Raw genomic sequence first — 23,379 nt, 5'->3', positions numbered from 1 at the left:
GTAAAAAAGATAATTATGTCACACTACTAACACGAATATAAAAATATATATGAATATGTGTACAGTAATGTATTTAATTATTTTCAAATAATATTTTTACACTTCTAAATTCACATTCAAAACTGTAGAACTGTAGCAGCAGCTACTAGTGCATTCTAGAACATTTTCTTTTCTGTTTACCCTGTGGAGATCGCACCTTGTACCTACAAGAATTATTTGGTTAACACATCTGCTAGGTACTTCAACCGCTCGAGAACGTACTACCTGGGCAGACAGAAATAAATTCCATTGATTTGAATGATTTGACGATTTTCCTCTCAGATACATTAAAATGTAAATATTTTTCTCCGTACAAAACAGAAACTTATTAGTAGTCAATACAGATAATTACTTATTGGCTGCAATTTTTTCAAGAACTATTTTAAACCCAGAATCCTAATAACACGGTTAAACTTTTAAAATTTCATTTTTGCTACCTTGCCTAGTTAAGGGTTAGCAACTAATAGGATAGTAATGTGTTTGCCTTTAGTTTTGAAAGCGATTTTAAGCCTTATGTATAAAGAAACTGTATGAAGGTCAGTGTCCAAATCGCTTGCATTAAATTTTATTTTATAAACAATGTTTTTATAATTTTTTGTAAATATTTTATTGTGATTTGTGTTCAAGGTTCCGAATTTCCCAAAGTCAACTAAAGAACGTTAAACTATATGATTCGCAGTTGTTATTAATATGTTACTTGCTGAAATTAAAAACTGTGCCCAAAACAAACAATTGGTTTTAATCTTTCGAAGACTTGGCTTACTGAAAGAATTCATTTGTATTAGCTTACAATGATATATTATTCTAATGACTTTTAAAATTGATATGTTTGTTTTTCATCATTTTACTTTTGGTATATTTCTGTATTTTTTTTTGTTTTTTACATATAATCACTAGACACTCAAAGTATTGCTAACCTTTTTGCTGATTTTTTTAAAAGCGTTTATGAATGTGAGATACCAGTTTCTTCTAGTATCAAATTTTACTACTGATCATAATCTTAATTTATCTTTTATCCACATAGAATATAATGATATATTGACAGAAATAAAATTTCTAGATCAAAGCAAAAGTGGTGGACCAGATAAAATAACTCCTGTATTTTTGAATAATTGTGCTACCAATCTGGCGTATTCTTTATATTTGCTGTTTAATCTTTACGAACAGGATGTTTTCCTACTAAATGGAAATTCAGCTTCCTTACGCCTATTTAAAAAAAAGGCGATAAACACGAGGTGATTAATCACAGACCGGTGTGCCTTTTATCAATGATTTCTAAAGTTTTTGAAAAAATTCTTCTCCAACAAGTTATTTTCCGATTAAACCACGTCATTTCTCCTAAAAAACATGGTTTCTCTACTGGCAAATCTACCCTCACTAACTTGTTAACCTATCAAAACTATTTATCTGATTCCATGTCTAGTAAATGTCAAGTTGACTCTATTTATACCGATCTTAGCAAGGCGTTCGAAAAAGTCAATCATGAGTTATTGCTGAATAAACTCCATAAGACCCCGCGACAAAAATGGAGTTTCGAACTAGACTCAACAGGATAGCGCAGTGTGACATAAATGATATCAACTCACAATGGACGGCTTGCAAAAACCTTTTAACAACAGCTGCTCTCGAAACCCTAGGTAAAGAAACCCCTGTCAGAAGAAACCATTGGTTTGACTCAGACTGCGCAAAAGTAACGAAAAAGAAAAATGAACTCTACCAAAAAACGTTACAACAAGACTGCACAAGACAACTTATGGACACCTATAGGGAAACAAGGAAGAGAGAAAAGAAGTTGCACAGGAAAAAGAAACGTGAATATTTACAAAAAGAAATTAGAGAGGCTGAAGCACTCAGGCTTAAGAATGAGAGTAGGCTTTTCTACAAAAAAGTAAATAACATGAGAGCTGAGTTTAAGCCAAAAATAAATATATGCAAGGACGAGAACGGAGTGATACTGAGTGAAAAGCCTGACATCCTGAGGAGATGGGTGAGACACTTTGATACGGTTCTCAATAAAAACTCGGCTGAAGTGGAGCACAACACGGTGGAGAGCATAGGAGATGACTCGTACAATGACAATACTGAACCCTCTTCGCTGGAGGAAGTGAAGCAGGCAATAACACAGCTGAAAAACAACAAATCCCCCGGGTCAGATGAGCTGGTGGCTGAATTATTTAAAGCAGCAGGTGGAGAGCTTACTCAATACCTGCATAACCTAATTCAAAAAGTATGGACAGAAGAAGAGATGCCCGAAGAGTGGAGACTAAGAATTGTTTGTCCACTACACAAGAAGGGCGACCAACTCGAGTGCTGTAACTATAGAGGAATAACGTTGTTAAATACCGGCCATAAAATTATGTCTAACATCTTGTACAAAAGATTGCTCCCAATGTCTGAGGAAATTATTGGCAACTACCAATGTGGCTTCAGGCCAGGCAAATCATGCATTGATCAAATTTTCTCCTTGAGACAGATCTTAGAAAAAACGTTAGAATACAATGTCGAGACTCATCACCTCTTTGTAGACTTCAAGGCCGCGTATGACAGTATTAATAGGAACGCATTGTATAATGCAATGAGTGAGTTTGGAATACCGCGTAAGCTGATCAATCTGGTGAAACTGACAATGTCCCCAGTAACGTTGGGTTAAGTAAGGGTTGGCAGTGATCTGTCCGAACCATTTGAAGCGCTCTACGGGGTGAGACAAGGAGATGGATTGGCCTGCCTCTTATTTAACATAGCATTAGAAAAAGTTATTCGTTACTCAGGCATTGAGAAAAGAGGAACGATATTTGACAACTCTGTGCAACTATTGGCTTACGCTGATGATATCGACATAATTGCGAAAAATCATGATGATTTACAAGACGCCTTCATAAATCTTGAAAGTTCTGCCAAAAATATGGGTCTTGTAGTAAACCAGCAGAAGACCAAATACATTGCCGTAGGATGTACCCAACAAACCCCATCTCTCGTATGTGGAAGCCAAAATTTTGAAACGGTACCAAGATTCACATACCTGGGCTCCCTGATAACAAACAATAACAACACTACAGAGGAGATCCAGAAGCGCATCGTGAATGCAAACCGCTGCTATTTCCGCCTACAAAAATATATAAAATCCAGACTGCTTTCCAGAACAACCAAGGTATTAGTGTACAAAACACTAATTAGACCAGTGCTTACGTACGCAGCCGAAACGTGGGTTCTAACTAAGAAGAATGAGCGAGCACTGGACGTTTTTGAAAGGAAAATTTTGAGGCGCATCTTCGGACCGGTTCTAGAAAATGGATTTAGGCGCAGACGTTATAACAATGAGCTCTATACTCTGTTTAAGGAGCTAAACGTCACAAAATTCATAAAACTGGGAAGACTTCGGTGGCTAGGTCATGTGGAGAGAATGACCGAGCATCAAGAACCAAAGTCCCTGCTGAGCTCAAGACCGATAGGGAGAAGGAGCCTGGGAAGGCCAAGGTTAAGATGGAGCGACAACGTCCTCAAAGATTTGTCTGCCTTGGAGCTTCGAAACTGGAGAGAGCTGGCGCGGGACCGAGATGAGTGGAGGAAGACTCTTGAGGAGGCCAAGACCCACCAGGGGTTGTAGAGCCAAAAGTGATGATGATGAAATTCCATAAATTCGGTATAGGAGGTTCACTATATAAGTGGTTTTATAGTTACTTGACTGAAAGATTACTGGCTGTTAAAATTGATGGTACATTTTCATACAAATTCACCGCTACGAGTGGTATTCCCCAGGGGTCACACTTAGGTCCAATCCTGTTTTTATTATTTGTCAATGATGTATTGTATATTTTCAATGATGTTCAAGTGTTAATGTTTGCAAACGACCTGAAATTATTCAAAGCAATCAGAAACATTAACGATTGCCATATATTATCAAATAACTTGTCGAGATTAATTATATGGTGTCGTGATAACCGCTTGCAACTTAACATAAGCAAATGCCAAATTATGAGGTTTCATCGAATAAAGAATCCAATATGTTTTTATTATTCCATTAAAAATATGACGTTAGTATCTGTCTCGGTAATTAATGACTTAGGCATTTGGTTTGACATGAAACTTAACTTTATCAAGCATATTGAAATAATAACCAATAAAGCTTTGAAAATTTTGGGATTTATTTTAAGGGTATCTAGTGATTTCAATTATGTAAATACTGTAAAAACATTATATCGCTGTTCCGGTGGAACATTGACGCAACTGCAAAAAGTGTAATTTTACAGGAGAGCCAAATATACAAAAGTATTTTATTCATTACCTCATAAAATTAAGCATAATTGAATTACTGGTTTTGAATTGCGGTTATATTTAGCCAATGTGATATACTTTCACTCTATTATACATTTGAAATAAATATTTTATTTTTCTACCCTTAATTTCATCCCCTATTGCAATTGCGTCATTGTTTCCGGAAAATTACCCTATGAGAATTTTCTAGTTTTAGAGATAAAATTTTCATAATCATATGCATTTTGTAAAATTAGTGGTTACTTAGCAGGTTCAGAAGGGTAGCATTGAAATAAAATAAAAAGTCATTGAAAAAATTATATAATTATATTGAAAATAAGACGAAAGGTAAAAATATAAATTTAAAAAAATTGAATTACAAAAATTCTTACAAAATATTACAGTAATAATTATAATAGTGTCATTGAAAAAGTGTATTATGTAATCCAATTGAAAATTTAAAACAAGAGTAAAAGCAAAGATTACCATTAAAAATAAAGTAAATTTTTATTTGAAAATTACAAATAAAATTATTAACGAAAAATTGAATCGTCAAAATCTTTACAAAACCCTGGAATTATATGCTTTGAAAGCAACTGCTTCAAATCTTTTAGTTTGTAAAAAAAAAAGAAAAAAAAAGAAAAAAAAAAAAAAAAGGAATAAATAATAATAATAATAAACCCAAAGTAATTTTAATAATAATAATAAACCCAAAGGAATTTTGGAAGAGTAAGCCCTACGCAGCTGACACTGTCGCAAAAAAAAATTCAGACGAACTCCGACCCCTCCTTTTCTGGCAAATAGCAAGTTTCGTCCAATTTTGTTGTTTATACCTTTTTTTATACTGGAAGCAATCTTTCCCTTTTAAGACTTGAAGTAACATTACTTCAGTTATTTTGAAATCATTCCCTTCCTCGTCTTTATTGAAATCAAGGCCCATGTCATCGTACAGTGCTTTTAAATCGTAAAACATAGTGAAATCCATTTCATTGACAATTAAAGGAGCTCCTGTTTTTTTAGCATTCCTAATTAATACAACGTATTGCTCGGGAATGTATATCGGTCCTGATTTGGTCGCCCTCTTCACTGCTTTTTCTATTATGCTATGCACTGAATCCCCTTCGTTTTGGGTGTGCCCGCGAACAAGATACTTGTGAGTGATAGAGTTGATGTCCAAAGTATTGACAGCAAAAAGGTACATGCCTTTCAGAAACTTATTTTTTTGTTGCTCTCCACAGTTGTCCGAGTAAAAAATGACATCAACTCCAGGGTTGGTTATTGACAACTCTTTCAGATAGTCATAAACGCAAGATCCAATTTCTATTGCCCCTCTATTTCCCATCACTTCATTCCAAAAATAACAGCTGGCTTTAGCAATGTCGCAAGTTTTGTCAGTTTCACAGCCTTGGCCTTCTTTTGCCTTTATTTCCACTATTGTAAAATTGTAACAGTTCAAGCGAGATTTGTAAAAAAATGCAGAGCTTTGCCCTATCGGTACAGGTAACACTGCTTGCAAATCATAAGTAGCCAAATGTATGTTGTTTTCAGAACTTTTTGTTTTCAGTTTATCATTACTTTTTTCTTTGCGACTTAGCACTTTTTCCTCTAAGTGACTTTCAATAGCTGCTTGCAGATTATCTCTTTCTTCTGTTCCGGCATTTTTATAGGACTCGCATTGGTCACAAAGATCTTTCTTAGGAATGAAGAACCCTATATTAAATTCGCTGTTGAAAATACGAGAATAACAATCATAAGTTGCTGAATCTTTTTGATTTGATTCCTTTCGTCCTTTTATATAGTTTCTGTGAAGTTCCGCAATAGTTAAACCACCGTCTATATATTGCCTCGAAGTATCACTTCGGAGATACTGACTTTCAATTCGTGGAATTGAATTTATGTGGCTACGAACAGAATCCAAAATTTTGTCACTTAGCTGTTTGTGGTTATTGTGCTTCCCTCGTTTATCTTCTGGTATAATAGTAGTTTTTTCACTTGAAACTGCTTTAATTATACAGCGAGTCGCTCTTTCAGTTATTCCAAAAGTATTAATGAGAAAAGTTTTACATACACGATTTTTTTTCCCATTGCTTGTTATGAAAAAAGCACAATTTGTATTTCTGGGAGAGCTTTTTGATTTAGAAATACGTCGGTAGCTCAATTCAAGTGGCTCAACATAAGATGCCAAATGATCTCGCTGTCTCTGCAAGGACCCTAACTCCCAATACTCTTTAAAAAGTACCTCCCTCAACTCTCCAGATACCCTATTTGGACATTTCAAACGGCATTTGGTGGTACACGGAGGCCCCATTTGTTTTGAAGCCACAACATTTCCTGTCCTAGAAGTATACCCCTGTCCAGAATTCTTTAGTCTTTTCTTCTTTTCTTTCAACCAATTATTCACATTCCTTTGCCTTTTTTTCCCCTTCTTGACTGTGAGATCATTATTAATTATTACTGTTGGAGGGACTTGTTGTTGTGTCGTGTCTGCTTCATTTTCATCTGATGATGATGACGACTCAATAGTTGAAGGGCAATAGTCGTCGGAGGAACGTGAACTTAAATCTGAATCTTCTGAACTATCGGACTCATAAGAGACTGATGGTACCCTCCTCAAGCTTAGTTTGGTTTCGCTAGTCCTTTTAACAATATAGGTATTTTTTTGCTTTTCAAAAGAAATCAGTGCTTCAGGTTGGCTGAGGTTGACTTCAGATCCACTGTTTTGAAGTTCAGTAGAAATCGGTGCTTCAGGTTGACTGAGGTTGACTTCAGATCCACTGTTTTGAAGTTCAGTAGAAATCAGTGCTTCAGGTTGACTGAGGTTGACTTCAGATCCACTGTTTTGAAGTTCAGTAGAAATCGGTGCTTCAGGTTGACTGAGGTTGACTTCAGATCCACTGTTTTGAAGTTCATTAGAAATCAGTGCTTCAGGTTGACTGAGGTTGACTTCAGATCCACTGTTTTGAAGTTCATTAGAAATCAGTGCTTCAGGTTGGCTGAGGTTGACTTCAGGTCCACTGTTTTGAAGTTCAGTAGAAATCAGTGCTTCAGGTTGGCTGAGGTTGACTTCACGTCCACTGTTTTGAGGTACAGAAGAAACCGGGAAACCTCGAGCACGTTTCATTATCAGTAAGGTCCTGTGACTGAACATTATATTCGACCCTGCAACAGGGCATGTAATTTATATTAATAAAAAAAAAAAAATAATAAATTATATTATGGTGGTAGACTTAGGTAAGTAAGGTAGGTTGTTAGCTAGGTACTGTAAGTACTTAGGTAAATGAAAGCGTTATGAAAGCAAATTTTATTTATTTATTATTTGGTAACTGGAAGAGACATTTGGCGCAGAGCTTATGCTAGTTACGTTTTAGTCACTCTCTATACTCTATAAACCAAAATTATAAGACAAGTAGGTATACTCTATAATATCAATTTAGAGTGTATACAATAGTTAGTAGGTACTGATTATAAAAAGAATTAATATTCTATGCATTTTAGTTGTACCCACCCATTTATTCTAAACTACATTTTGCATAATATGCATATTAATATCTAAACCTCATTATCTATTTTTAGTAGGTAGGTACTTTCTAGTTCTCGAATAAACAAATTTATCTGTTTCAAGATTTATCATAAAAAATGTCATCGCTCAAAAAAACACATTAAACCCTATAATAAGTATACGAGTATTATAGCTGAGACAATTTTCGAGAAAAACTAAAAATATTCTAGAAATTACAGTGCTCCACACGCTTCACTAACGAATCTAACTGATATTAGGTAAAACCTACTAAAATCATACAAATCCCGACACAAACAATAGTTACAGCATGCATTTAAACCAAATAATAATTATTATTATGTATTAAAAAACTGACATAAAATTCACTTACGTCAATGTTGCAGCTAAATCAGGAGAAATTCAGATGAACAATGACACAAAATACAGTTAAGTCAATGTTTCCGCGTATTTGAGAAAAAACTCAGAGCAACAACGACATAGAATACAATTACGTCAATGTAGCACCGTAGACATAAACACAAATCTGACCTTCCCAAGCACAAGTACACATCTGTCATTGTTCCTCCAAGATCAGCTGATTCTTCAAATGTGACGCATCTGCTCCCTGGAGGCAAAACGTTGAACTACAAATCTGTCAGTGTTCTGCCGAATGGGGATACCACGTTTGGACCCAGTGACGTCAATAACTCATTTTTCATTAATGATGCAGTTACGTCAATGTTCCACCGGAACAGCGATATATGTCACTAGTAAGGAGTCATGTAGAATACAATTCCACCGTTTGGTCCCCAAATTATGAGGTTCATTCACATGCGATTGAAAGAATTTAAAATAAATTTTTAAGATATGTAAATTTAAAAATGGGCATTCTTAGAGAAAACCTAAATTACGATAACGTACTTTGTTCATTAAATTTAATAAAATTATCTGATCGCAGAATTATTTCCGATTTAACCTGTTTGTATAAAATTATTAATTCAATGTTTGATACCCCTGATTTATTATATGTAATCTCTTTTCATACTCCAAGCAGGTCGGTTACAAGAAAGTACCTACCATATTATTGTAGCAATTCTATATCAACGTCCCAATATCACACTCCTATGCGACGGATTCAACAGCTAGGAAACAAATACTACGATGTTGTTGATATATTTAGTACATTAATTTCAATAATATATTATAAGCATACCCTATTGAAGTTTTTTTCATCAAGTAGTGGAATATTTTAATAAAGGTATTTAATTTGATTTGACTAACACATAATAATTTTGTCAACTGAAACAGAAAAAAATGTATATTTTGTGCCTGCATGCTGTGTAGATCAAGTTCAGTGATATTTTGACTTTATAGTTATTTTTCGGCAATTGTTTTAAATAGTTGCCTTCACTATTTTCATGTATAATTTCGTAATTTTTTTTTATATGTATGTATGTAAAAGCCCTAATATTCGTGAAATAAATAAATAAATAAATAATTTTAAAAATGTAACTGTAAATTCAATATTAAAAGATTTATAATGTACAAAACCCGTTAGACAAACTGCTGAAAAGTAGTTTATTGGCACTTTTTACCTTATTTGTAAAGTGTATAATGTATGATAAAAAAATAAAAAAAATGCTCAATCGTGCGAGCTTTCTTCACCAACGTTCACTCAGAAAACACGTCAAAAAATCACTCTTTAAAAATCACCCACATTCAGGGTCTAAAATACATAATAATCAATCAATGTATCGGTAAATGATTTCCTGTTGAACAGTAAAGCGAACTAGCTACGTTAGCTATGTCTAAACGGTCGTACTTATTCTTATTTCAAGTGATTAGTTCAAGTTCTGTGAAGTGACAGTTAGTGTTGTCGCCGAAATAAACATTCATTTACTTATTATAATACCTGTGCTAAGTCAATTCATATTACACATATTTCACGGTACCTCACATGCGGATTTTAGCCCAGTGGTGAGAACGCCCGCTAAACCTGCACCGACATTGGAAGAACCCCAGTTAGAATCCCAAAGATTCCAAGAAAAAATTACGATTATAGTAAAAATATTTTTTTACGCCTTTCTAAATAAATACTCAAAATCCTATTGCTAACACGATTCTTACTAAAAAATTTTACCCAAATACAAATGCGGCTTTTATCCCAGGGTCCATCATTGACGTCCCGGTTCCGAGTGGCGCTGTGGTAGCGGTGCACCGCGTCGCTCGCGGTCACTCGTCGCCCTCCAACCGGCCACGCAACATAGTCTTCCAGCTCACGACAAAGTAAGCTCGCAGTTGACGCCATTCATCAAAAAATTGGACGCGCTGTCAAATGAGTGGAAGGACCGGTACACCAAAATTATGGGATGTGTAACTGTTCTTCAGGAAGAAAATGCCAGCCCAAGACAGGAAATGGAATCAATCAGAGACGCTCATGATGAAATGGAACAGCTGATGTCATCGCTGCGGTAATGACTCGCCGCGGTCTCACAACAGGCCTACTAGGACTTGGCGCTCCCACCACTATTTTCTAAATGAAGACCTGACAATAAAAAATAAAATACTCTTTGCAAAAACACGTGCCGCCGGAAAAGAAAACGGCTATAAATACGTATGGGTGCGGAGTGACAGTATCCTGGCGAAAAGGAATGATCTCTCTCGAGTGGTCACCATCCGTCATGAGGGAGACCTTAACAAAATTAGCACTCATGATCAACAAAATATGTGACTTCAACAACACACTAGTTACTGCTGCTGTCGATGCCAACTCTTTTACACTATCTTGTACCCTTGTTCATTCGTCTGTTTAATATTTTTGATAATATGAAAATAACTTAATATTTTTGTTTGCAGCGCAATACCTCCATAATCATATACCACTATCATATCTCTTGCATATTCATTAAGATCTTACAATGTTGACATATTTTACACTAAGTGATCTTTGTTTCATATATAATTTTGATGCTTCATACGTCCTAATTAATGCACCGCTCTCACGATTGTGGAATAAGTCGACAGGCACACTTAAACTCATAAAATGACCTCATCATCTTTATCCGTTTATTACCAGAACTGTGGTGGTATGAAGACCAAAACTCAGGAGCTACTTATTAATATTTCATCGAATAACTATGATGTTATAGTTCTAGTTGAAACGTGGCTTGTAGCAAGTGTAAATACGGCTGAATTCATAGATTCACGGTACACGATGTTCCGACTAGATAGGGACCGTATACTTACTGGTAAGATGGACGGAGGCGGTGTGCTAGTAGCAGTGCGCAAGGAGCTCTCAGCTTCCCGTCTCGATGACTGGGAAAAAATCAGATTGAAAAAATCTTTGTATCTATTCCGGTAAGTTCTCTCAATCCCATCATATGTGCTGTATACATACCTCCTGTCTGGCCAACAACGTTTTATGATATTTTCTCTCACCATAATATGGGAAATGCATGATTCACACTTAACACCTTTAAACTTAAATACAATTAGTTCCTCACTTACTGACAATTTATTACTCCGAATTAAAACAATATAATCACATAAAATATTTCAATAACCGAACCCTAGATTTAATCATCTGTAATCAGGAATGCCATGTATCTCGTGCATTCAATCCTCTTGTCAGTGAAGACTCACACCACCCATCGCTTCAAATTATATTACAAATCCATACACTCCCAATTATCAACGCTCCTCCTAAAGTACTTTGCGTGTTTGAAAAAGCCGACTGGGAATTAATCAACCGACATCTGTCGATGATAGACTGGTCATTTACTCAGAAAAATGCAGACATTGACGAAGTACTTGATATGATTTAAGATTTTCTTGGCCAAAAGTATTTTTGTTATTTGTTTTTGGGGTGTTATGCCGTGTTGCGCTAACTCCTTCTTTAGCCAACGTTTCGGAGTTGTGATGGGCAGTCCGTTATCGCCAGTACTAGCCAACTTTTGTATGGAGAAGTTTGAAGAAGCGGCACTCGACACAGCTTCGGCTGTCCCTAAAGTATGGTGACGCTACGTCGACGATGTCTTCGCCATTTGGCCTCATGGAACGGAGAAACTAAACGAATTCCTGGACCATCTTTATTTTCTCCACAGCAAAATTAAATTCACAATGGAACTGGAAAACGACGATAAAATCCTGCCTTTTATAGATGTGGAGGTGATGTGAAAAAGCGATGGTAGCCTAGGGCATACTGTATATAGGAAACCAACCCATACAGATCGGTACTTACACGCTGATTCGTACCACCACCCAGCGCAGAAGAGAGGACTTATCCATACATTGGTGACCCGAGCGACCAGAATATGTGAAGAACATAAAATCGGAGCGGAACTTACGAAGCTGACCGATGCAGTGGAGCGTAACGGCTACCCAGCAAGTCAGACAAGGCAAATCATAGGAGCCAAATCTGCACCAAACGAATACACAATTGAACAAGAGTCGAAAGGCTGTGCCTTCCTGCCTTATGTGCGCAATGTGACAGACATAATTGCCAGGCTATTGAGAAAGGAAAATATCAAGACTGTCTTCGGAACAACAACAAAGATACAGGACTTACTGAGGTCTGCAAAGACTAAGTTTCCTCTGGAAAAAGATGGAGTATATAAACTCAGCTGTTCCGGATGTGACAAGGTCTATGTAGGCCAGACAGAGCGGACTATCTCCAAAAGGATTTCAGAACATTTCAGAGCCTGTAAACTCGGCCACCCTGACAAATCGGCAATTGCCGAGCATTTGATTGACACCGGGCAATACTTTGGATTTGTTCCTGAAATTTTGGGGAGACCCAAAACTTATAGAGCACGGCTGATTACGGAGGCCATTGAAATACATAAAAATTCCGTAAACATTAATAGAGACGATGGAGCTAAGCTCAATAGTTCTTGGTATCCGGTAATTGACGGCTACACCAGAGCTAAATGAAGAAAACCACTAAAAATAAAAAAAATAATTCGTTAATGTTAGCTCAGAGGGTTGGAGCTGGCAACACGGTATCACAACCTTATACATAAGCTCACATTTTTACACAACCTCAAATAACACATCTGCCCTGATGATGGACACTGCAATGCTGTCCGAAACGTTGGCTAAAGAAGGAGTTAGCGCAACACGGCATAACACCCCAAAAACAAAAAATAAGTACTTGATTCCTTTTATAACATCTTTAATAATACCATCAACAAATTTGTCCCCAAACGCCTCGTCAAAAAGAAAAAAATTCCAAACTTGTATTCAGCTCCTCTTATCAAAATCATCAAAGAAAAACAAAAACTTCATAAAAAATGGAAATCCTATAATTTATTTATTTATTTATATATAATTTGTACATTTATTTATAACAATTACAGGTAATAAAGCCTAAGACGTTATAACACCGGCGCTCATCAAGTATGTCAATTATTCTCTAAACACTTTTAGTCCACCTACGTGAATAATGATTATTCGTTTGGTTACATAAATATTGACAATCTAATTATCAATAAATATCTAAAAAATGTATATGTTAGTAAGGGTTCTGGTAGTGACGGTATCTCGCCATATTTCATCATAAAATGTGCCAAAAATCTTTCTTACCTTTTAATTAACATTTTTATAATGTCACTAAAAGAAAGTTTAAAGAAGCTAATGTTATCTCTATTCATAAAACAGGCTCAAAAATGAACATTGAAAATTGCCGCTCAATCTCAATACTCACGGCATTTAGTAAACTTTTTGAGCGCATTGTCTACGATCAAATTTACACAATAATTGTTCGTAATATACAAAAACAACAACACGGATTTCTTCAAAAAAGATCAGTACTAACAAACTTGGTCAATTTTACGGAATATTTAACGTGCATTAGGCCCACTGCCTTTGGTAGGGTCTAATGATTCAAGATATTTACAAACTAATTCATTAAAACATTATTAAGGTTGAGAACGGAGGAGTTTGGATTATATGTTCGAGTTGTAGACGAGGTGCACGGGGCGGGGGATTCAAAGGAGGATTGGAAATATACCTTAAATAAGTTACTTATATCTTCCCCACCCGATACATGCTGAGAACTAAGAAACATATTGTTAGGAATTTCAGAGTATTTTTGCTTAGATTTAACGAAGGTCCAAAAGTGTTTGGGATCGTTATTAATATTAATTTCAGCCAAATTAATGAAATTGTCATAGCACACTTTCTCCATACGCCTTTGTCGTTCTCGGAGAAGAGAGAAAGTTTGATTGTCACAGTTACGGTTATAAATTTTGCATTTTTTGTGATATTTAAGTTTTTCTTTAATTACTTTTTTTAATGCGGGGCTGTACCATGGAGGATACCTGGAGTATATGTTAATTGATCTAGATGGTACATGCGTGACAATTACTTTGTTTAACTCGGAATAGAAACGCGCCGTAATTGAGTCTACATTGCTGCTATTTAGAGTCGTTTTCCAGTCGACGGCTGCCAAGGCGCTATTAATCTGCCCGTAGTCAGCGCTACGATAGGAGCGGACCGTGCGCAATTGTGGCGTTTGGAGGGACAGTTCGTAGGACATGCGCACCGACACGACACGAGCGGTGGTGTGCATCCTCCGGCACTAGTGGTATTTCACACCCAATTACAGTGCACGTGCAGCTAGATATAACCAGGTCAAGAACAAGCTCGTTTACATTTAGCTGGTTGTTGAATTGACGGAAGCCGGTATAGTCCAAAAAATCAGAAAGAGTTGAAGTCAGTGCGTCGATTGAGGATTGATTAAGTACCAATGAACCGTTCGCGTTCAAGGGAAAAAGCCACGGGCATGTCGTATGTTGAAATCTCCTAAGAAGGAATTCATAATTGGGAAAATTGGTATGCAACGTAGATATAAATTCAAAAAAGTCACTCAATTATTTATTCTGCTCCGTGCTTTGAACAAAATATGAGCAGAATATTCGTACTCTAGAAGCACGGCCTCCAGAACCTAGTGCAAGAGTAGCTGTGGCTGTCTCTGCACGCTTAATGGATGGAAGGGAGGGTGAGGGGCACACTGGTAGTTTGCGGCGCACTGCGATAAGTGAACCGCCACCGAATGCCTGGTCCAACAGCTCATAGTCACGATCACAACGTTACACTACATATCGTTCACCAAATGATTCTGAGCCAAATATACTTGGCAAGAGCCAAGTATCAGTCAGGCATATCACGTCATAATTGGCATTCAAAACACCGGAAAGGAAGACATGGGATTTCGTTCGGAGACCTCCAACATTTTGATAATGAATATTCAAATGACCGATAATATGTATTTGTATATAACATATAGGTAAAACATAGATACAGATATTAAGAGCACATACTTTAGACAAAAAGTAGTAAATAAAATTAATACCATGCTGTTGATGGAGCTTCGAAACTGGAGAGAGCTGGCGCGGGACCGAGATGAGTGGAGGAAGACTCTTGAGGAGGCCAAGACCTACCAGGGGTTGTAGAGCCAAAAGTGATGATGATGATGATGTTGATATAATATCAGTAACTTGAACCTAGAATTATGAAGTAATTATAATTTTATTTATTTATTGGATGATTTGTATAGCGCCGCTTTTGTGAGACATCACCTCAGGGGTGCTTCACAGTTAATGCAGATACTACAAAAATATATAAATATTACAAATTGAAATTAAGTTAAATAAAATGAAGTACAGAAACAGGTGACACGAAGATGGAGAATCTGCTGCAAGAATCCTAGGTGGTGAGGAAACTGGACCAGCTGCTGCAGCGAGAGAGTGCACCTTGCCCACCAATAGTGCCAACACGAGGTTCGTCATCCGTCGAGGTATGTGTCTGCTGCTAATTAAGCGCTGTCACAGTATCCTCACATAGATAACAAATCTAACTTAGAATAGTGAAGAAATTACGCATCAAAAACATAAGATACAAAATTATCCATAAATATAATGAAATGCAGTTTTTATTATACCCGTACCTTGCATTTGGAATTGAGAAGTAATTATACACTAAAAGAACATACATGAGAAGATAAAAAGTAAACGATAAAAATGGTAATATTTTGGTGGCGCATTTAAGTGGAAGTTTTATATAATTTTGTTTAAATCTTCTGTTTTGAGGATTGCTTTAATTTGTGAACCCTCTGATTTCCTAACAAGGATTCTGCAGTTCCGGACGCAGACGAATCTATAGTGGTTTAGCTTGGCCGCTTCCTTTGTCTGGTGCAGCAGCCGTTTAGAAGCGCTCGTCAGGTGGTCGTTGGCGTAAATCCGGTATTCTCCGCCGCAACCGATAACGCTGCTGATTAAATCCCGTTTTCCTCGGATTGATTCCAAGAAATCATTCTTTCTATATCTTTCTTGCATCTTAATTATTAAAGGTTTACTTTGCCCTTTCTTGGTTTCCTTTGGTGCCACCCGAGTGACGAAATCTATGTCTATTTTAGGATCGATGTCGAAACCTGTTTTTTTTGGCTAGATTGGATAAAATGGAAATTAAATTCTCGCCCTTCTTTTCTCATCATCGATGAAAATCTGAAATTGAAAAGCCATATTAGGGAGTTAGTAAAGAGAATAAGGAAATGTATATATATATTTGTTAGGTTAAGAAATATTTTAAATGTGAAAATACTAAAAAATGTATATTATGCTCTTGTCCACTCCCTGCTTATTTACGGAATCATAGGTTGGGGAGGATCTTATAAAAACAACCTAAACTCAGTAAAAGTCTCGCAAAAAATTATTATAAAAGTAATACTTAAAAAAAACTCTACTTTCCCAACAAAATTGCTTTTTAAATTGTTTTCAGTACCAAATATTGATGATATATTTAAGCAAACTTCCATTATAAAAATGTGTAAAGAAAAAAATAACACAGAATATCAAGAATTTTACAAACTCATGAGAAATGGAAATCAATTTATTACGCCAATCTTTAAAACAACTCAAATGCAAATCCATTATATTTACCAACCCATAAAAAACTACAATAATCTCCCTTCCGAATTGCGCTGTATTATGAACCAACAAGAACAAATAAATAAAATCAAACTTTTTTTCCAAAAAAACTTATATTAAACAAAAATAAAAATATATAATAATATATATTATAATATATATTATTATTATTATTATATCTCATTATGAATTATGAATCTAAGTAAGAATCGTGGCTCCCTTATCAGGCACAAGAGCTCCTATTTTCTGATAAGGTATACATGACCAATATTATGAACCTTAATATTACCTATATTTTGCAAAATATGTATGTATTAATGTAATCCATATGATGTATATTAAAATAATAAAAAAATAAAAAATTACGCTACGTTTTGTGGTCGACACAGGTGCTAGTGTAAATGCAATTTCTTACGAAACCTCTATGGAAAACTTTGCTCATAAGGTATTAGTGAATTACGAAAAAAATTTATTAAGCTATGATAATCATATTTTAAATGTTGTAGGTAAAATGTCGGTTAAGGTCGCGTTTAATTATAAATGTGTTGACACGGAATTCATCGTAATTAAAAACGGTAGTACAAGCATCGTATGTAGAAATTTTTTGAAATGTTTTGTTGTTAAATTAAGTGGAATAAATCTAGTGAATAATGAGGAAGTTGATCTTAATATTCCAAGTGTTTTAAAGTTAAAATTTCCAAAAGTTTTTTCTGATAAGCCGGGACGTTTCAAAAACTACGAGGCAAATATTTACGTTAGGTCTCAGGCCAAAGTTTATTAACCCCAGACCGATTCCATATAGTTTACGTGATAAAGTCGAATGTGAATTATTAAAAATGTTAAAGGAGGGTATTATTGAAAAAGTGGAAATTAGTGATATAGCTAGTCCGATTGTTATTGTTAAGAAAAAGGACGGTTCAATAAGAATATGTACTGATTTTAAAAATACGTTAAATCCAATGTTAGCACCTTTGAAATATCCTTTACCAAGAATTGAAGATTTAATCTCGTCGTTAAATGGGGCGAAATATTTTGCAAAGATTGATTTGCGTAATGCTTTTACACAGATTTCGTTGAACAAAAATTCGAGCAAACTGTGTGCAATTTCATATTGATTTGTTTGCATATAAGGTGTTACCTTTCGGACTAACAACAAGTCCGGCTATTTTTATGCAGATAATAGCATCCATTATGGGTGGTTTAAAAAATGTTTGTGTATTTCTAGACGATATATTGTTATTCGGTAACTCGAAAAAGGAATTAAATTCTGTTTGCGAAACGGTACTAAAAAAATTAAATGATTGTGGTTTGACCGTTAATGAACGTAAATGTTATTTTTATGAAACGGAAATTGAATATTAAGGCTTTAGAATTTCTCAGGAAGGAATTATGCCGTTGGATGACAAAATCGAGGCGATTAAGCATTTAGCCGTGCCGAGAAATGTCTCGGAACTACGAAGTCTATTAGGGGCAATATCATACTATAGAATGTTCATACGGAATATCTCAGATATTTTGTCACCTCTCTAAAGTTTGTTAAAGAAAGGAACCGAATTCATATGGTCGGAGGAATGTAATATTGCTTTTAATTTAGTGAAAGAACATTAATTAAATTTTAATGTCAGATAACATTTTAGTACATTTTAATCCTAGTTTACCTATCAAACTTATTACTGACGCCAGCAATATAGGTATTTCAGCTATGCTGTGTCATGTATTTGAGAACGGGATAGAACGCCCTATTGCTTTTGCTAGTAGGACACTATCGGATACGGAGCGAAAGTATTCGATATTAGACAAAGAAGCGTGTGCCATCATATTTGGTTTAAAGAGATTTTTCCAATTCCTATATGGAAAGAAATTTATTTTGTCATGCGACAATAAATCGTTGGTACATATTTTAGATACTAACAAGCATGTACCTGTTTTGGCGGCTAACCGTTTGCAACGTTATGCGTTGATTTTACAGACATTTGATTATACTATTGAGTACATTAGTTCGGGCGATAACAAAGCCGATTTTCTATCCAGATTGCTAATGCAGGGTAATGACCCCACGGTGGGGAAAGATTGTAGGAATTATTTTTTAGATTTAATTAGTGATTTAAATATTGAATGTATAGAATCTGATCATTTGAATACTATATCTACAGAAATGGAAATAAATGCGGAAGCCATTAAGATTAGTTCGGAAAAGGATATAATTATTTCAAGTATTATAAATTATTTAAATACAGGATGGCCAGAAAAGAAAAATTTAAATGTTGATTTATTAAAATTTTTGTAAATGAGAGATAAATTGTCGGTTCATAATGCGTGTTTGTTTTATAATAACAAGCTTGTAATTCCAGTGGAATTGAAGGAATCAGTTTTGAAATTTATTCATCAGTCGCATTTAGGTATAGTAAAATCGAAATGTTTGGCGAGAAATTATTTTTTCTGGTTAGGTATGAATGCGGATATAGAGGTAGTAGTCAGGCAATGTATGCGCTGTGCGGAATGTTTACCTACACCTACTAAAGTACAGTTAGCAAGTTGGCCGGTAAGTAATTTAATATTTAACCGCATACATATAGATTTTCTAGGTCCTTTTGGAAATCTAAATTTTTTAATAGTGGTCGATGCTACTACAAAATGGATTGATTGTGTAATTGTACCGAAAGTTGATTCAGATTGTACAATTAAGGCGCTGAAAAAAATGTTCTCTATTTTTGGTATTCCCGAGAAGATTGTAAGTGATAATGGGACAGCTTTTACGTCAGCTACGTTTCAAAAATTTTGCCGTGATTTGAATATCGTGTCCGTGACTTCAGCAGTCCAGCATCCGGCATCGAACGGATTAGCGGAAAATGCCGTTAAAACAGTTAAAAAATTTTTTGAAAAAGATATTAGTAAATAATAAATTTCCTAATGATTTGGAAGATAGATTACTTACAATTTTAGTAAATATTAGGAACACGCCTTCGATATGTACTGGCACTGAATCAATAGTGTATTAATGTTAGGTAGAAAAATCAGATCAGTTTATAATACAATTGTTCCAATAATGGATAATGACAAGCGTATTGATTTTAAAAAGATAGATTACAAGGTTAAAAATAAAATGCTAATTAGTCAAAAGAATCAAAACAAAAAAAATTACCGAGGTAAAAAGTTAAAAAAATTCTTTGAAATAGGGTCTAAAGTTTTAACTAAAGATTTTATAAATAATAATAATAAATGGATTCTTAGAACAGTAATTAAAAGAATGGGGAGTAGAATCTACATGATAAAGATAAAATCAACGGGTCAAATTTGGAAAAGACATCATGATCAATTAACTGAAATGAAAGTCAACTGGGGAGAGAGTGATTCTGATAATGTGTTGGACTTTGGTCCACTCTCAGATGTGGACATAGCCGATTTTAATCCCCATGTTTTTTCCAGATCTCGCTCTCCATGGGAGGAGAGGCTGCGACCCAGGGGACCACGCCCACGCTACCCGAAGTGAAGAAAATGAATTACATATATATAAATATATAGTTTTTTGAATTGTATAAAATAGGTGATTAAATATTTATATGTAATTGTTGTTTAAGTGTGGGGATGTAATGTGTGAATGAAAGAGTATGTGTGCAAGTATGGAATGCTTGCATAGTTAATAAATACGTATGAAAGGTAGTTCTCGTCCTCTTTTGCCTGTGACAATTCCCCGATTAAATACCACAAGATACCAACCAAAGTGTTCTCCCTTCCTACCCACATTGGCATACACTCAAAGATATCACAGTTTATTTAATATTTTTCTAAGGCCAAAATTTGAAAATAAAAATAATTATTTTAATTTAATGCCAGTAAGATTCGAACTGAGGTTCTCCGAAAATCTTCAAAGTAATGGCGGGCGCTATCACCACTGGGATAAAAGCCGCTTTTGTATTTGGGTAAAATATTTTAGTAAGAATCGTGTTGAATATTTATATTATAATCGTATTTTTTTTCTTGGAATCTTTGGGATTCTAACTGGGGTTCTTCCAATCTCGGTGCAGGTTTAGCGGGCGTTTTCACCACTGCACTGGGCTAAAATCCGCATGTGAGGTACCGTGAAATATGTGTAATATGAATTGACTTAGCACAGGTATTATAATAAGTAAATGAATGTTTATTTCGGCGACAACACTAAGGACGGGTTGTTTCGAAGAATTTGAACAATTCATCAAATTTCAACGTTCATTTTCGGGTTCTGTGAAAGACCTATTCAAGTTCTGTTATTATATCATCATAGGATACTTGCTTGAAAGAACTGAAATAATAACAGAACTTGGAAAAATCTTTCACAGAAGTTGATAATTAACTTTGAAATTTGAATAATTGTTCAAATTCTCCGAAACAACCCGTCCTAACTGTCACTTCACAGAACTTGAACTAATCACTTGCAATAAGAATAAGTACGACCGTTTAGACATAGCTAGTTCGCTTTACTGTTCAACAGGAGATCATTTACCGATACATTGATTGATTATTATGTATTCTAGACACTGAATGTGGGTGATTTTTAAAGAGCGATTTTTTGACGTGCTTTCTGAGTGAAGGTTGGTGAAGAAAGCTCGCACGATTGGGCATTTATTTTATTTTTTTATTATACATTATACACTTTACAAGTAAGGTAAAAAGTCCCGATAAACTGCTTTTTAGCAGTTTGTCTAGCGGGTTCTTTACATTATAAATCTTTTTATATTGAATTTACAGTTACATTTTTACAATTATTTATTTATTTATTTATTTCACGCCTATTAGGGCTTTTACAAACATACATATAAAAAAAATTACGAAATTATACATGAAAATAGTGCAGGCGACTATTTAAAACAATTGCCGAAAAATAACTATAGAGTCAAAATATCACTGAACTTGATCTACACAGCATGCAGGCACAAAACATAATTTTTTTTCTGTTTCAGTTGACAAAATTATTATGTGTTCGTCAAATCAAATTAAATACCTTTATTAAAATATTCCACTACTTGATGAAAAAAACTTCAATAGGGTATGCTTATATATTGAAATTGATGTACTAAATATATCAACAACATCGTAGTATTTGTTTCCTAGCTGTTGAATCCGTTGCATAGGAGTGTGATATTCGGACGTTGATATAGAATTGCTACAATAATATGTTAGGTAGGTACTGTCTTGTAACCGACCTGCTTGGAGTATGAAAAGAGATTACATATAGGTAATAAATCAGGGGTATCAAACATTGAATTAATAATTTTATACAAACAGGTTAAATCGGAAATAATTCTGCGATCAGATAATTTTATTAAATTTAATGAACAAAGTACCTACGTTATCGTAATTTAGGTTTTCTCTAGGAATGCCCATTTTCAAATTTACCTTAAAAATTTATTTTGGATTCTTTCAATCGCATGTGAATGAACCTCATAATTTGGGGACCAAACTGTGGAATTGTATTCTACATGAGTCCTTACTAGTGACATATATAATGTTTTTACAGTATTTACATAATTGAAATCACTAGATACCCTTAAAGTAAATCCCAACATTTTCAAAGCTTTATTGGTTATTATTTCAATATTTATTTAATTAATTTATTTATTCATTTTTGGGAAATCAACAGTTTAGATTTTTACAGATTGTACATAAGTAAAATAGCCAAAATAAAACCAATTACGGATTTCCTCCTTGTGACTTTACGTAAGACAGCATTTTTTTTTATTTTTTATTTAATATTTGTATGTTTTTTACAATAAATATACAATTATACATATTATACAGTGTTATCAAGGTAAATAATAATAGCTTTTCCTCACCATAAAGAGACGAGGCTCTTGTGTTTGGTGAGTGAATCCTAGCTCAATTATATGGAATCATGTAAGTAAGTAAATAATATATTTGCAGAACCAAAGGGATAAGTAAGAAATAGGCAAGATTTATCAATAATACAGTTTCAAGATTTGAAGGAAATAATAATAAGAGTAAGATATGGACTTTTATAGTAGTTTTAGGTAATTTTTTAATTTTATTTTAAATTCCTGAATATCTTCAATATTTTTTAGATATAATGGAAGGATGTTAAAATATGTTATACCTAGATAGAGATAGGTATTTTGTGTGTGCTTTGTATTAAGTTTTGGGATTTTGATGGTTTTTTGATATCTTGCTGATGAATTGAATTGTAAGTTATTTAACTGTATTTCTTTATAAATTTGTAGAATTGAATATTTTTTATATATATTGTCTATTGTGGGTACATTGAATATTGAAAAGAGAATCTCAGTAGAAAATTTTGATGGTTTTTTCAATATTACTTTAATTATCAATCTTTGAACTATTTTTCTTTGAGCATTAGAAGAAATAATTAAATTTATGAGAAATGTGAAGTTATAATTATATAAAATAAAAGAATTGTATAAAATAATAGAACAAAATAATACAACAAAAATAAAGGGGAAAAAAAAACTAAAATTTATATAAAATAAAAGATTATCGATACATTGGTAGCCATAAGAATACAAACAATATTGTGCATATAAATCATATGCACAATATGCATAAATTGATGGGTCCACAAACACGGAGGAAATTGCTAATACTTTTAGAAGAACCTTTGCAGATATTTCCGGAAATGAAGTACTGTCTGTCCCTGATATTATGGAATATGAT

At 34.4% G+C, this 23,379-nt stretch overlaps 1 protein-coding gene across 1 annotated transcript in view; it reads right to left on the bottom strand.

Annotated features, from left to right (window-relative positions):
• Window positions 1-6,000: 6,000 nt before the first annotated feature.
• The window catches only part of LOC149416034 (uncharacterized), a 30,857-nt gene continuing 13,478 nt past the window's right edge, over window positions 6,001-23,379 (bottom strand). The window contains exons 2-3 of the mRNA XM_089641855.1: window positions 6,118-7,449; window positions 6,001-6,014 (exon numbers count right to left, since the gene is read on the bottom strand). Coding sequence (XP_089497981.1) covers window positions 6,001-6,014; window positions 6,118-7,449 — 1,346 coding nt within the window. The remainder of the gene's footprint in view (window positions 6,015-6,117; window positions 7,450-23,379) is intronic.

Source organism: Hesperophylax consimilis, chromosome 17 (assembly GCF_061612785.1).
Source record: "Hesperophylax consimilis isolate HC1 chromosome 17, BYU_Hcon_1.0, whole genome shotgun sequence".
Taxonomy (NCBI): domain Eukaryota; kingdom Metazoa; phylum Arthropoda; class Insecta; order Trichoptera; family Limnephilidae; genus Hesperophylax; species Hesperophylax consimilis.
This window is presented reverse-complemented; position numbering and strand designations above follow the sequence as displayed.